Here is a 14306-nt window from a genome sequence, read left to right on the forward strand (position 1 = left end):
TTTGTCTTGATGTTTTCCTCAGTTTGAAGTGTCCACCTGGGTCTAGCTGATGGTAAAACAAAGCATCTGTCATTCTTCTGTTCATATACAAGTACAGCCGTTCTCTAACCTGTCACTTGGAAGCTTCTGGCCTGTTCTGTATTGTTTTTACCTGTACTTTGAACAGAGTTATTACCTTAAAGAAATCAGTATGATACATGTCTTTTGGCAGCATAACTTGTTTTTTCTTGTACCTTTTCCGCTTTAAAGAAAAATGAGTCAGTTTATTTTTAAACACATTTTTATTAACTTTTTCCAAAAACAAGCACAAAACCCCCCTCCAACAAATCATCCTATGCTGCTATATTTACACTGTAGGTTTCTTAATCTCTTATGTAAATATACATATTCTGCAGTAATCTGTCTTTGGAAAAAGAATGCTATTTTTAGCATTCTGGTGATGGACAAATCTTCATTATCAATGTAATGCTCTAAGGAAAGAAAATCAATTTTCAGAGTTGTCAAATATCAAGATAAGCATACAGATTAAATCTATTCAAATTATTCTAAACAAAAAGAAACCTCAACTATTACAATAGCTTTAGTGTACTATGTCACACACATAACATGGCCAAAAATGATTATTTATAATGGACATCAGTTAACACAGTTGTTTTCCAAAACAGGAGTAAAAAATTTTGTAAAGGTTTCAAACACACTATTTTGAGTATTTCACTTCTTGGCAACTAGTTTATCGTTATAGTTGACTGGGATTATGCCACTGCATTCTTCTGTCTTTGATAGAGGATGCTTTATAAAAGCACGTCTAATTACATCAATATCACGTCCTAAATGGTCCATCATGGTCGTTACAATCGTAGGTGGGGCCTCTAAGTCTATCAAAAAATACCTGCAATGAGAAACATACACACAATGTAAAAAAACTACCTGTACTGCAACAACTTTAAGTCATGCAACTAACTGTTCTGTGGGATTTCTTGAATAAGATTTTTTTTTGCTTACATTTTGGTACCAGGATTGTTATAATAAAACCTCGGTATTATCTTAATTTCAAATAAGAAAAATTCAGTTGAAGCAGGCTCAGCCTGAACTCTTCTTTGTTGTACAGCACTGCCTACCCAAGGAGATTAAAGAGAACTTACTCTTCTTGTACCTATTACATTCATTTCCACCTCTCGATGTGAACAGTCTTTCAAAGAGGTGAGGTGACACATTTATTTCAGTTACAACATGCATCCTTCTTCTTCAAATTCATGACATTGTTTCTTTGGGGAACAGATGCCAGTGCGAACCATCTCAAGCTTACATACATACAGGCACATTTCTTCCTTAAAAGTTCTGCCTCGGAGCTGAATGGAAATTATAAAAAAAAAATGGGGGCAAAGGAAACACAAGGAGATGGATTTACCCCAAATCAGGTACACCTTTGATGGGAACATGGCTTAAAGTTTTAATCTGAGGGTAGGAGCTGAAGCTGTGTACTCCCCTTGCACAGCTGGGACTTGCCCTGCTGAACTTGGTGGGACCGAGGTGGTCTTACTTCCACACATGCACAGCATGTATAAAACGCAGTGTTTCAGGTAAGTGCTTCCTGCCCACCACAAAGCTGTCTTTGACATCTATAAAGAAAAAGCCAACCACCCACCTACAGGAAAGAACATTGCTCCCCATTAATATTTTAGGTCACCAAGGTTACCACTGCAATGAAACTCCTTTGCTGAAGAGCTGCCCTTTCTTCCTGAGCTCAACCATAATTTTGGAAGAGGCTTTCAAAATGCCAGTACACCCAAACAAGCAAAGCAGTCTACTGCAATTCAGGAGTCCCATTTCAGACAAGGGACGCAACTGAAAGCTGCACACTAACTTAATCTCGGATATGCAAATTCAGATCCCATCTTTTAATACGAGATATACCTTAAATTCATTAGCAACATAAAGTCTACTATTCCTGCAAGTTCTGAGCGACCTAGTGACAGCCATCATGCTAATGTGAAAAAATGAGTGAGCCATGTCACTGGCCATCCATCCTTCCTTGAAATGCTGTGTATGAACTAGTAGCACTGTCAACAGTGCTGTAACACATTTGACTGCATTGGCATGGCACTAACTACCGAAAAGACACTACCACTGCCTCAGAAATCCAGGTGAAGAGAACTAACCCCTTGTTTCCAACTACTTTCCAAGTAATCTAAAGGTTAAATGTACAACACAGAACTTGCCACCTAGCTATTTCATTTTCATCTTTACACATCTTCTTATGAAAGCTCCCCTTTCCTCCTAGTCCACTCAAGCACACCTCCCCATGAAGCATCAGTACAACCTGAAAGCGATATCCCTTAACTGAAGTTGTATTACCCAAGCAAGATCAAGCATCCCACTTTGATTTAACAATTGTACCTAATAGAGGGGACTTTGTTCTGCAAGAGGTATGGATTCTTACTAAGCTAGCGAAAGTCCATCTTCATAAAGGTACTGTTGGAGGGTAAGTTCCCAAGACCAGAAGCTGAACTGGGACTCTGAACAGGAAATACAGGAGATGAGGTCATGAACAATGAATCTGCTCATGTTCTTTATGCTGCATGGAGTTCATTTTCATCCAACTAAAAGTGCTACATCAAAAACATTACACACAGCAGACCCATTGGGCCAGAAATGATTCAAGCAACACATGCTGGATGACTGCACAGGGGTGGAATCTACCTAGGGAAAATATGACGAAGATGCTTTTCTCCTTAGCCAGACACAGAATCACAGAATGGTTTGGGTTAGAAGCGACCTTAAAGCTCATCCAGTTTCAACTCCCTTCCAAGGGCAGGGACACCCTCCACTAGCCCAGGTTGCTCAAAGCCCCATCCAGCCTGGCCGTGGACACCGCCAGGGATGGGGCAGCCACAACTTCCCTGGGCAACCTGTGCCAGTGCCTCACCACCCTCACAGGGAAGAATTTCTTCCTAATATCTAATTTAAATCTGCATCTAGTCCTGAACCTCTTACACAGGCATCTGCATTAACAGCCACAATTCATCTCTGAAGCCTTTTTCAGAAAGGCCAGGCTGAAGCACTGAATTCTTGTACTTGAGAGGTCTGATAGCAAAAAAATCTCCCTGCAGCCCACACTGAAGCAACGAATGCTCCAGAACAGAAGCCCAGCCAGTGTGGACTGCAGCCTAGCATCTCTGAAGCCAAGGGATCAGTGCCAGGTCATGTCAGCAAAGGTGCTGCTCCTCTGACTGCAGAAAGGCTACTGAAAGCTGAAGGAATAATTTGCCTCAGGATGAATTTGGAGGAACTCTGGTGGGCTCAGTCCTCCACTCAAATCCTCACAGGCTTCAAAGGGGAACAGGATTTGGCTTAATATATTTGGTAAACCAAACCTACTGTTTCATTAGAAATACTGCACAGCAACATCTGAAGGATGCACACCCCTTAAAAAGGGAAAGTCATTTTCTGTTAAAGCCATTAAAAGCCACTGGTAAATTTAACAGATGACACTTTACTCTTCTCCTTGGGAAGAAGCCTTCCAGATGCTCTCACAGTTACAACTAACAGGAAGGAGGATGGGGGGAGAAAAATCTAGCTAGTGATCCTCCACCACTTTCATGTCCCCTTCCCTTAGCAGAAGCATTCATTCGGATTGCAATCTGTGCCCTCTGCCGCACCATTTTATCCCTCAGCTCCTCAAGAATTTCATTTCATTTCTGCTTGCAAGTCGGACGCTGCTCTTCATTGTGCTCCTAAAACGGCAATAGTTTTTTTTTCCTCCAAAGGCTGCTTTGCAACTTTGTGCTCTCTCTCACGTTAGCAAATGGTGGAAATTTCCACTGACGCACTGTTGATAACTGAAGGAGAGGGGGGGGGTGGGAGGATGAGCTGTTACAGCATATCTTTATGACTCCTCGCAGAATAGGTATTTTATCTGAGGGTACAGAACTGCAGTAATTGGGGACAATGTGAGTTTTTAAAAACAACCACCACTCTTCAATGTTAACAAGCAATGATTGCCTTCGTGTGCCAAAAATCCGAGAAGGAAAAGAGGGCCAGCGTAGCAAATGGTATTGCTGCATTAAAGAAAGAGAAGAAACTAATGGCTGCAAAAGCAATAACCAAACACAATTGACAATGCAAGCCCTGAGGGGATCTGGAACCTCTTCCCCCCCCAAATATACACATTTAAATTGGCTGTCACGAGGCCATGGAGTTTTTTTAACCCACCCTCAATGAGGCTTGCAGCAACCTTCATTTCAGGCAGTGATCTATGACCCAATACACAATGCTGTAGCTACTGTTTGCGTAATAAACAAAACCAAATCCCAGTAAGACTTACAGATAGGGAAAAATACAGGAATGCAGGAGGGAAACCACCTCATTCCTGCATGCAAAAATGCAAAAGCATTTAGATTCTCTAAGAGTCAGCCAAGTCATCAGCAGAGAAATGCAGGAAAATTCCATTGACTGACTATGAGACCACAGTTATTTCTGTCATCCTGCTCAACTGCAAATAGAAGGATGATTTAAATACAGGAGAGCCAAGTGAAACATTAAAACAATGCATTAAATGAAAAAAAAATTATTAACTTGATATATGATCTCAATTAAAGGAGGACATGTCTTTGTATAGGAGAGGGAAGGAGAAATGAGGAAAAAGATGCCAGGTTTCATTTATCCTTTTTAGCATATCCAAGCCAGAAACTGAACCCTGAGAAGTAAGGATACTCAAATATTTTGCTTTCAAATGGACAGTCTAGGACTTCAAAGAACTCTGACAAGCACCTGGATTACAACTCAATTTGAAATCCTCCTAGAATATGTCTCTGTCGACCTGGGAAGCAGGGGGAAAAGCACACATATGGTGGACTTGGAGGAGCGTGTGTGGTCCCACGGTTGTGCCCAAAACACATCTGTATGCTTCAATTTCTCCTTTACACAGTGGCAGTAAGCGTATGTAAGCTTCCCCAGTGGGGAGGTAGAAGATACAAAGGAAAGAAAATGTTCTGATGAACAGGTAGAGATGAAGCATTGAACAGTAAACCAGGAAACTGCCTGGAGGAAAGCAAGCCGCAGCACTCTTGTGAATGCTGCTGGACATTTATTCTCAGAAGGTAATCCTACATAAATGAATTTTTTTTGCTACCTGAAAGATCACTTCATCCTTTTTTTGCTACCTGAAAGATCACTTCATCCTTGGGACCACCGTGTTGCTCTGAAGAGAGGTAGTTCACTTTTCCACTCAACTCTTGTGGTAGCTACCCTTCCTCAGCAGAGCAGGAAGGCAAGTTCACGCTCAGAAAGATCATCATTTTGCAGCTTGAAGGACATGTGTTACTTTCAGCTTTTAGAAAATGCATACAGACTAGTTGGAAGTCCCTTGAAAATCACAAGGACAGCAAAGGGGAAGTACCTGATCAAAATCAAAAGCTGGTGCCTTAGAAACTAGAATGTGCCACAGCAATTACGCAACCCGTAATGAGCAAGTACTTCGGGGGAAAATACATTTTACCCTTCAGAAATTTCATTTGCCAAATTCTATACATAGATGACTGTTATTAAGCGAATTAAATAACGGAAAAAGCATTTTGCAGCATTGCAAGGAAAACAAATACTGTTACACTGCAAAAGAGAAAGCAGCCTGACCTATTCTGTGTACCTGAACAGCCATGCTCACTGGGCTGCATTTGAAAAGCTGTTATGAGCGGGACTGAAGTTACACAGCAAGTACTAATTCTGCTCACATCACTTCTCTGCCTTCTGTATAATTTACAGCTTAAAAAAAAACCAACCTAAAATGGTGACTGATCCCCATTCCATCAAGCCCACTATTTGAGACATTTAATCAATGTGCTTACACAAGGATGCTAACAGAATTCAGTGCATTGGAAAATGATACTGGCACTTCAACAGCACAAATTATTGCGCAGCATCATTCCTTCTCAAAAGCACCAAAACGGCAAGTTGCATTCCCACAGGTAAGGTGAACACCTCAGGGCTCTGATACTTGAGGCACATCCACACTTACACGTAAGTGCATGTGGACAACAGCACTTGAAGGGAAAGTAATGATTCAACTCATCAATGAAGAAAGCCCCATCTAGTGGAAGAAGACAATCAATTTAGCAGAAAGTACTACAAATGTGCATAATACTCAAGTATTCAAACTATTTTTGTTCTCGTCCAAGTGCATTACAGACCCAGAACTCCTTTTGATTGAAACAGATCATGAGGTTCTAAAATCTGACTAGAAGCAACATAGGTTGTGTGTTAGCTATAAATTTAGTTTGGTGTTATTAAGAAAGGAAAGCTTTGCAACCCCTTTAATCTTTTTCTTTCCTCCTCTTTGGTTTTCAGCAGCCATGGAAATCATCACGAGAGTCTAACCTGAGTGGAGCTAAACATGTCTGTACATTTATCTGCGGGAAGAAGTCCCTTATGCAATAGTTTGTATTTTACTAGGGGATGGGAAGACAAGGAGAGTTGTTGAAACTCGTAAACACTCCAGGGAACAGTTCTGACAGGTAACTATCATTTTATTCTTACAAAGTAAATAAAATCACATCCAGACCACGTGGGTTATTGAAAGACACTTCAGCATCTTTTGTCTCCATGCTACTCGGCCACAAGCCGCTTGTTTAAAAATAAGCTGCGTGAATACAGTAGCTCAGCTACTTTACGGAAAGAGAAGGTCGAACTTGTAACATAATTTACATAGACATGTTTCCACATTGTTCGAATGTCTTAACACAGTGCTCAATTGCTAAAATACTCCTATTGTAATTAGCTATTCCTTGTGTATTAGACCACTGAGGCACCAAGAAATTAGTTGTGCCCCCTCTCCTGAGACCGTGCTTTGGCGAAGCAACGTTATGTCACATACTACATAATGAAGGCAAAACACAAGATGTTGTCACAGAAGGACCGACTGCTTTAGACCCTAAACCACCCAGAGAAGGTGGGGAAGGCCAGGACATCCAAGCCTTCCTCATCATAGCAGAGGGGAAGCTGGTACTGAAGTTCAGTGCTCCCAGCTCCTGGGGAGCGATTGTAGCACTGCAAGACCCGGAAGCCAAGTTAAGACCACGCTGCATTCTTGGGAAAGGACCTCTTTGCCTTTACATTTTCCCCTATGACACAAACAAGTCCACAGCACAACTAAAGTTGTGACCTGCATTTTCTGACTCCTGATCCCATTAGATGCTATCTATCACTGTATATGCGGTGCTCCCCAGTGGCCATTGGCAATCACCAGGATCCCTGCACACCTCCTACAGAAAATTCCCCATGCACAAGCTCCCAAAATACAATTTGTCAAGAACAAAAGACCCAAGTTTGCTATTTCAGAGAACAAGTGGGCTGATGAGATAACTGGGAGTGAACAGCAAAACAAAAGGATTAAGAGACAAGCAAGCAAATAACAAAAGAAAATTTCCATCTTTTCAAAATCAAATTTGAAAGGAGAAAAAAAACAAGGCAACGAAAAACTGGCAAATAAAACATGGAAATCGTTATGAATAATCACAATTACACACACTTTAGCTGGAGAACTTGCAAATAAAGTAAGTGAAATAATAAAAATGTGGAGAGAAAGGTCTAAAAACATCCCTGTATTACAGGTAGATGTAATAGGGGAAAGCAAGCACACATAAAAAACAAAGTAGAAGGGAAAGGCCACAGTGCTCTATTGCTTTACAAACCGTACTTAATCTGAGCACTGCCCAGGCTGATGTATATCAGCCTTTCTACAGGAGAGATAACAAAATAACAATGGAAGCAACATTTGGGGGAAGGGTTGAATAAAATCACTTACAACAAATCTGTAGGGCATAGCAAGATTCTCAGTGCTCAAAACCTTTCTTCTCCCCAAAGCTTGTCAAAGCTCCTTCCAGTTTAATAGGCTCCTGGTCTGCAAAATGTTTGAGTCATTACCTTTCCAAAGGAGCGTCTGAACCTTACTTTTTTAAAGAGGTATTTTGTGGCCACCCTTGTATCATCTCCCCTAAAGTAAAAATATCCTACATACCAACCACGTCCCCCAAACCACCCTCTTTATCTGATGCCCTGAAGCATGAAGTGTCACAAGCGTATGATTAAGGCATAGCCTGGCAAGGCCAAAGAAAACAGGTATGCCACAAAGTGCAAACCCACAAACTGTGCTACTGAGATGTATCGTTTTACAACCAGTTGCAATGTTCTCCACTTCGGTACTGACCAAATATGCGCAGTGGCTCTGCAACGTCATCACCCAGCCCTGATCTGGACCCTTTATTTGAAAGCTGCTTTGAGGGATTCAGTGCTTCTGTGTTTTCTTAAACAGCAAACAAACCCAGAGTTTAACATTCCTTGAATTCAAACACTAGTACACACCTTATTTAAATCAGTTGACTTTTGTTTGTTCCAGAAGCAAGCACCTCCCAATACAGGTAATACAGTATTTTAAAAACAGAAATGCATCGCGTTACAAGCAACTTAAAAACAACTCATTAAAAATGATAAACGAGAAGTGGTGAGTGAAAGAAATAGTTGGCACAAATGTAAAAGCCCATTAGGCAATAAGGTTGGTAATCCTTATTTACATTCTCACACTCTTTTTTCAGAAAGACAGTGCCCATGCACAAGTTACTGAGGCTCAGGGCCTCAACTAACATTACATACCTAGCCCACACTGGAACCAATGTGTCCTTGTCACTTCATAGATTAATAAAATGTGACAAGTATTTGTTACAAGTTCGTGAGATGTTATTGGAATCACTCTTACATCTATAAAAATGAAATATGAATGTTCTGCAATACCATAAGTGTGAATTAGCAGCTAATTCAACTTCAGTTTAATATCGGTAAGCCAGTGATTTAAAAGTTTGATTCCTCAGACATATCCACACAGCTCCTGAAACACATGACTTTCATAATTACTTAAATGCAAAAGCTGTCAATACTAGGTCTCAAAAAAAAGAAAAAAGTGTTTTCTGCCAAAAGAGATGCATTGAAAAGAAAGACCTAAGTTTGCTTTAATATACCCTCAAATGAACACATGCCACCTGTTCAGTGAATATAATTTCCCAAGAAGAAACAAGTCAATTATACATACAATCTGAGGTCTTCAAAGCTGCCTGGGAGAGTAACACTGCTCATTCCAGTGACAGCTGTGGGCCACAGTCCCCTATGGCAAGCTTTGAAAACTCTCAGCTTTACAGATCAATTGGCAGTAAGATTCTCATTCTTTGTAAAGCCTCCTGGATATTCTTTAATTTGTAACATGCCTGAAATGCAGTATATCTGAGACAGATGATGCTGAAGCACTACAGACTCATAGGGGAAGCAGCACTTTATTAAAGAGACAGCAATCCTCCCTATTGACTTACGAGTATGTATTTTCCAGTTTAATTCTTCACTGTTCACCAAAACCAGCACCAGAAACAGACAAAGTCCAGCAGTGGCTTTGCCATGCACATTGCACTTGTGTGTCCTTTCACTGCCACTCAGTTTTACAATATGCTGTATATAAAGACTTGAATTGCAGTTAAAAACTGAATTAACTAAATGAAGAAATGCCCTTCTCCTGGGAGAAACAGTGACTACTTGGCACAGCTGACCTGTGAATAGCTGGTGCTCCCCTACTGGTGGCCCCTAATCTGAGGTCAAGAGACAGCCTGGATAGCACTGGGAGTTTTACTGGTGAGGAAGGCTGCTTTGCTCTTTGTTTTGTTTTTCATTCAAACACCCCACCCAGGTGGGGGGATTCTGTGCCATGCTGCCTGAGTGATAGGAAGACTGTGCAGCAGTCACTAGGACAGGAGCTCTCTCTGAGAGGCATGCTATTCAGCTGTGACCTATGAATATTGTATGGCATTAATTTTCATATAACTTGTTGCTACGAATATTGAGTTTCACTGATTTCCATATAATTCACTAGACGAGAGGTCCAACGAAGCAACAGATTCAGCATCCATCCTAAGTGTCCAACCATCTACATGCTATTGGAAAGTAAACTCTGCTAAGAATCACGCAACTTCAAAAAGGCAAACAGAAATATTAAAAGCTTTGAAAGATTCAACACTCTCCACCCCAGACACACAGCATCATTTGCACTCCCACAGAAGTCCTTTAAGCTACTTTAGAAAAAGCCCAGACTAAGGAAAAGGTGACACACTCTTTACTACTTACTACACCTCTCTACACTGCCTTGCTAAGAAAGGGAACACAGAATTAAAAGTTGTCTGTGAAGGAGAAAATACCTCAGGATTTCCCAGAACATACGGGTGTAATTCAGCTCAGGGAGGCTTCCTGAAAAGCTTTTTTTTTTTTTTTTTAGACTTTGTGCACTTAAAAAGAATTACTACTTTTTACAGATGCTGTAAAGTTTAACTGGCTGATTTTATAAGGTGGATCAAGAACTGACTTTTCTCTTCCTATTCCTAGATTATGTTTAATATCCCGACTAACTTACTCTACAGACCATATAAAATATTGGATGCTATACCAGGAATCCATCATACCTGTACACTGAACTGCCATCTCCCCAGCAATAGCTACAGAATACAATTCTCCCGCATTGCCAGGTACGGAAACTGCCTGCTGGTAATATCCCACGTCCCCTTGAATTTGAGCTCTCACACAAAGCAACTTTTTTCCCATAGTAACAACTTCTCTCAATCACTTCTCTTGTTCAAGAAGCCAAGCAATTTAGGGGAGGGAACTGTCACATTCAAATCCAGAGCAAGCAGAATGACTGCTAAATATTTAGAGACACTTAAACTGGGAGGTGAAGGAGGAACAGCAATGGCAACATTAATCTGATGGCTTTCTGCCTGTATTTCAAGACATGATAGCAATTATTTGCTGGTAAGCCCTTGCCTCATTCAGAACACAGAACATGTTTACTCTGCAGACTCTGCAAAGAAGAGGGTCATAGCCTACAGGTTGTCCTGCTTATTAAGTAGGTAATCTGCTACAGTAAGTGAGTTAAGATAGTTTACATGTCTGAAAATGCCCTGGAGAAATGGCTTCTATTCATCTCTGCTACATAGTTCCTGTGATGCTGGTTATTGTCTTCTCCTGAACTTGTTTTCCTGTTGAAGAACCCAAGACCTGACCTGCATAAGCACTGCCACCCAAGCCAAGTGGACAACCAAAGTGATGAAATGCTAGAATGCCAAATACTCTAGGGAAAAAAATAATGTAGAAGCTAAAACCCGCAACTTCAGCATCCAAACTCAGTGGAACTTAACTCTTCTGCCTTAGCTCCCCACCTATAGGAGAGTAACACCAGCTCCTTGTTCTGCAGAAGCCATCAGAAAAGACGAATGGTTATAAAAGGCTTCTATTCCAACAAAAGGATGAGGTAATTAGTAATTCTGTCCTCAGACGAGGTTTTGATTAGCTCCTGTGTGTAGGCAACAAGACTTCATCCTAAAATGCAAAACTGGCAGCATGAAGCCATGTTTTGAAGGACACCATGGAGCAAAACAGTCACGACCACAATGCCATTGCTTTCACTTAAGCAATAGGCACATGGTGGAAATTTCCTCCCCTGCCCTTTCTGTCAGTCTGCTTTAACTGGCAGCTGTCACCACTCCCACTACACAGGAAAATGAAGAGGTCCTCAGAAGAGGGAGCGAAACCATGAGTCGCCCCCAGGGAGAGGATCAAAGAAGGGCTTCCCAAAAAAGTGCACGTCTGGAGTCACCTCACCTTCCTCAGTGCCAAATGCTCCTCAAGGAGGATGGTAGGTAGGCAGGTTGGCCAGACACCCAAGATTAAGCACAGCTGTGTTACACGGATTAGGAGGAGCGCATCACTAATTGTTATTTTGATTACTGCAGGCAGCCCCAGCGCAGTGCGGGTTGCTTAGCAACATTTCTCAGTCCTTGCGAGAGCCAGCATCCCAGAGCCAGCATCCATTTCGGAGGTAGCCTCAAGGAGCAACACACTGGTGTAAGCAAGCAGGGAATGTGGTCCACAGCACCTTCCTCTCGCACTGCAGGGGAAGCCTGGCATCCAAGATGCCAAATCTCAGTTTCATTTACATTTATTGTACTTCCAATAAACCGCACAATCACCTTTAACATCCTCAACTAAAACTGTATCAGAAACACAAGCAAGTCTTACAGGGTGCACACGGTAATTAACATTTAGTTCAGAAGCATTAGAGAAAAAGAATCAATCCTGCCAATTACCAACTGGAAGATTAAGTACTACTTGTATCAGTAAACACGCCTGATTAGCTTGGAAAAGAGTTACGTAAAAATGACATAAACCAACATTGTGTACTTGGGGAAAGTAGCTCTGAAGGCCTGGACTCAGGCTACTTGTAACATGACGACTAAACACTAACAATAAAGCCGACACCACACAAAAGACACAAAATACTTGAAGCAGAACACACACACGCAGAAACCGCCACACACCACTGCCCCGAGATCACAGGCATTACAGGCATACTCCCAAAAAGCACAAGGAAGACCAAACAATGAGAGTTATTTATGTACATTTTAAAAAAAGCCCACTTAAAGGGCTTTTAGGAAAAAGGCATTGTACATACCCTCCTCTTCTGTGGCGCTCCCTGTGCTTGGAGATTTTGTAAGGTAGAGACCTTTCTCCCAGGTTTTCTAGGCTCCTCACAATGGCTCCTCTCTCCATAAGAGCCTCAACAGTGCGCTTCAGCAGAGCTGCAGTCTCAGGCTTTAAAAGAAAAAAGAAAGTGGGAAATGTACATAAATCTGATTATTCTTATTATGTGATTAAAAGGACACCTGTACTTGCATGGCACAGCACTGGAAAAGATCATTCCATAACCTGGGAGAGCAAAGTGGAAGCAGCAGACGACATCCTCCTTAGGAAGAAAGCCTTTAAGAACAAACAGACAATTCTTCCATGAATTATGGCAACAGGAAAGTTTCCAACAATTCAAAGTTTCCCAACAACAACAGGAAAAATAAAATAGTTAATGGATTTAACTTACCTGGTATCACTTTGGCTGCCACTGGCACAAGTGTAAGTAAATATATGTGGCAAAGACCAATTATGCATTGGCAACAGTTTTAAGGTCCCTGGACCATCTATGCTCACTGTTCACAACTGCAGTGAACTGTGTGGAGGGAATACTAACCTGTGGCCTGCTACAGAGACAACAGTTAGCACCATATTCATTTCATGTTGTCCTTTCAACACGTGTGTAATAGATATTTGCACGTGTGTAATAGATATTTGGACTCATTGCTAAATCATTGCACATCTCATTACTTTTACCTAGCTGACATCCAAGCCTTTTTAAGACTTAAGGAGCTGACATGCAGTAATTAGTCTAACATACAGAGATTTCACTCCTTAGAAAAACAAGTCTGAGGCAGCCAAAAAACAGTAGTAAAACAGATGCAATGTTTTTTTGCTCACTGTGTGTCAGGGCTCTTTAGAGCGCTGAATCATTTTGGTAATGACACTCAACAATATCTATAAAAATGTTAATAAAGTACGAATTAGAATGTTTTGAAGACAACAGCAAACTTACATGCTCTCAGCAACAAGAAGTATTTTAAGAAACGGATCTCCTACAGAGAAAGGATGCTAAACGGATGTCCAGCTAAACACAAACTGCATAGCCTTCTTCTGTGTACCTTGCAACATTTCATATCAAGATACATTCCCAAGTCTACTTGTCCAGGAAGACGGCAACAGCTGTAAAGGAAAAAGTAATTAAGAGCTGATTTTTCAGCTTTATTCAGATTTCATTTTGTTAAATCATACCACCGTAATAATTTCACTTCCCATCTCAGCCACAAGAGAACTTGTGTGAGCCTTCAATCACCTTATACATAGGATGACTGAAAGTTAAGTTTCCTAATTCTCAGGTAGAGATCTACAACTTGACTAAGAAAGGGTTATTTAATGTCCAGATCTCATAATGGAAATTGCTGGAAAAAGTTGATACCAGAATCGCGAAACATGCAGCGCAGCCAATGCTCCAGCACATGAAAGTTCTCTTTCATTTTTTTGAGGATACAATAAGATATGAAAGAACTTTTAAATGCAGAACAGAGATGTTCAACATATGAGTCTCTGCAAACACTGACTGCTCTTTGAAAGACCTGAAGTACGGAGAGACTGAAACCTTTCCTTGTTTCCATGGGCTAACTGCCCTGCGGCACTCAAGGGTCAATCATGGGATCACACCTACTGCTCCTCACTATCAATCAGAAATTTTATTCCCCTCTAGCCGCACAAAAAGAGCTTAAGCAGTTATAAAGTCAGCAAAAACACCTAGGCCTTTTTTTCCAACATATGTTTAGACTGTGTTATAAAACTATTACAGAGGCCAGACA

At 41.1% G+C, this 14306-nt stretch overlaps 1 protein-coding gene across 1 annotated transcript in view; it reads right to left on the reverse strand.

The window, feature by feature from the left end:
- Positions 1-262: 262 nt before the first annotated feature.
- Positions 263-14306, reverse strand: part of MRPS6 (mitochondrial ribosomal protein S6) — a 46454-nt gene continuing 32410 nt past the window's right edge. The window contains exons 2-3 of the mRNA XM_061453622.1: positions 12530-12669; positions 263-889 (exon numbers count right to left, since the gene is read on the reverse strand). Of these exons, the coding sequence (XP_061309606.1) occupies positions 712-889; positions 12530-12669 (318 nt within the window). The 3' untranslated portion in view covers positions 263-711. The remainder of the gene's footprint in view (positions 890-12529; positions 12670-14306) is intronic.

The sequence above is a fragment of the Pezoporus flaviventris genome, unplaced genomic scaffold (assembly GCF_033815535.1).
Source record: "Pezoporus flaviventris isolate CSIRO_AGI_PZ_B2104156 unplaced genomic scaffold, CSIRO_AGI_Pfla_v1 ptg000015l, whole genome shotgun sequence".
NCBI classification, from domain to species: Eukaryota; Metazoa; Chordata; class Aves; order Psittaciformes; family Psittacidae; genus Pezoporus; species Pezoporus flaviventris.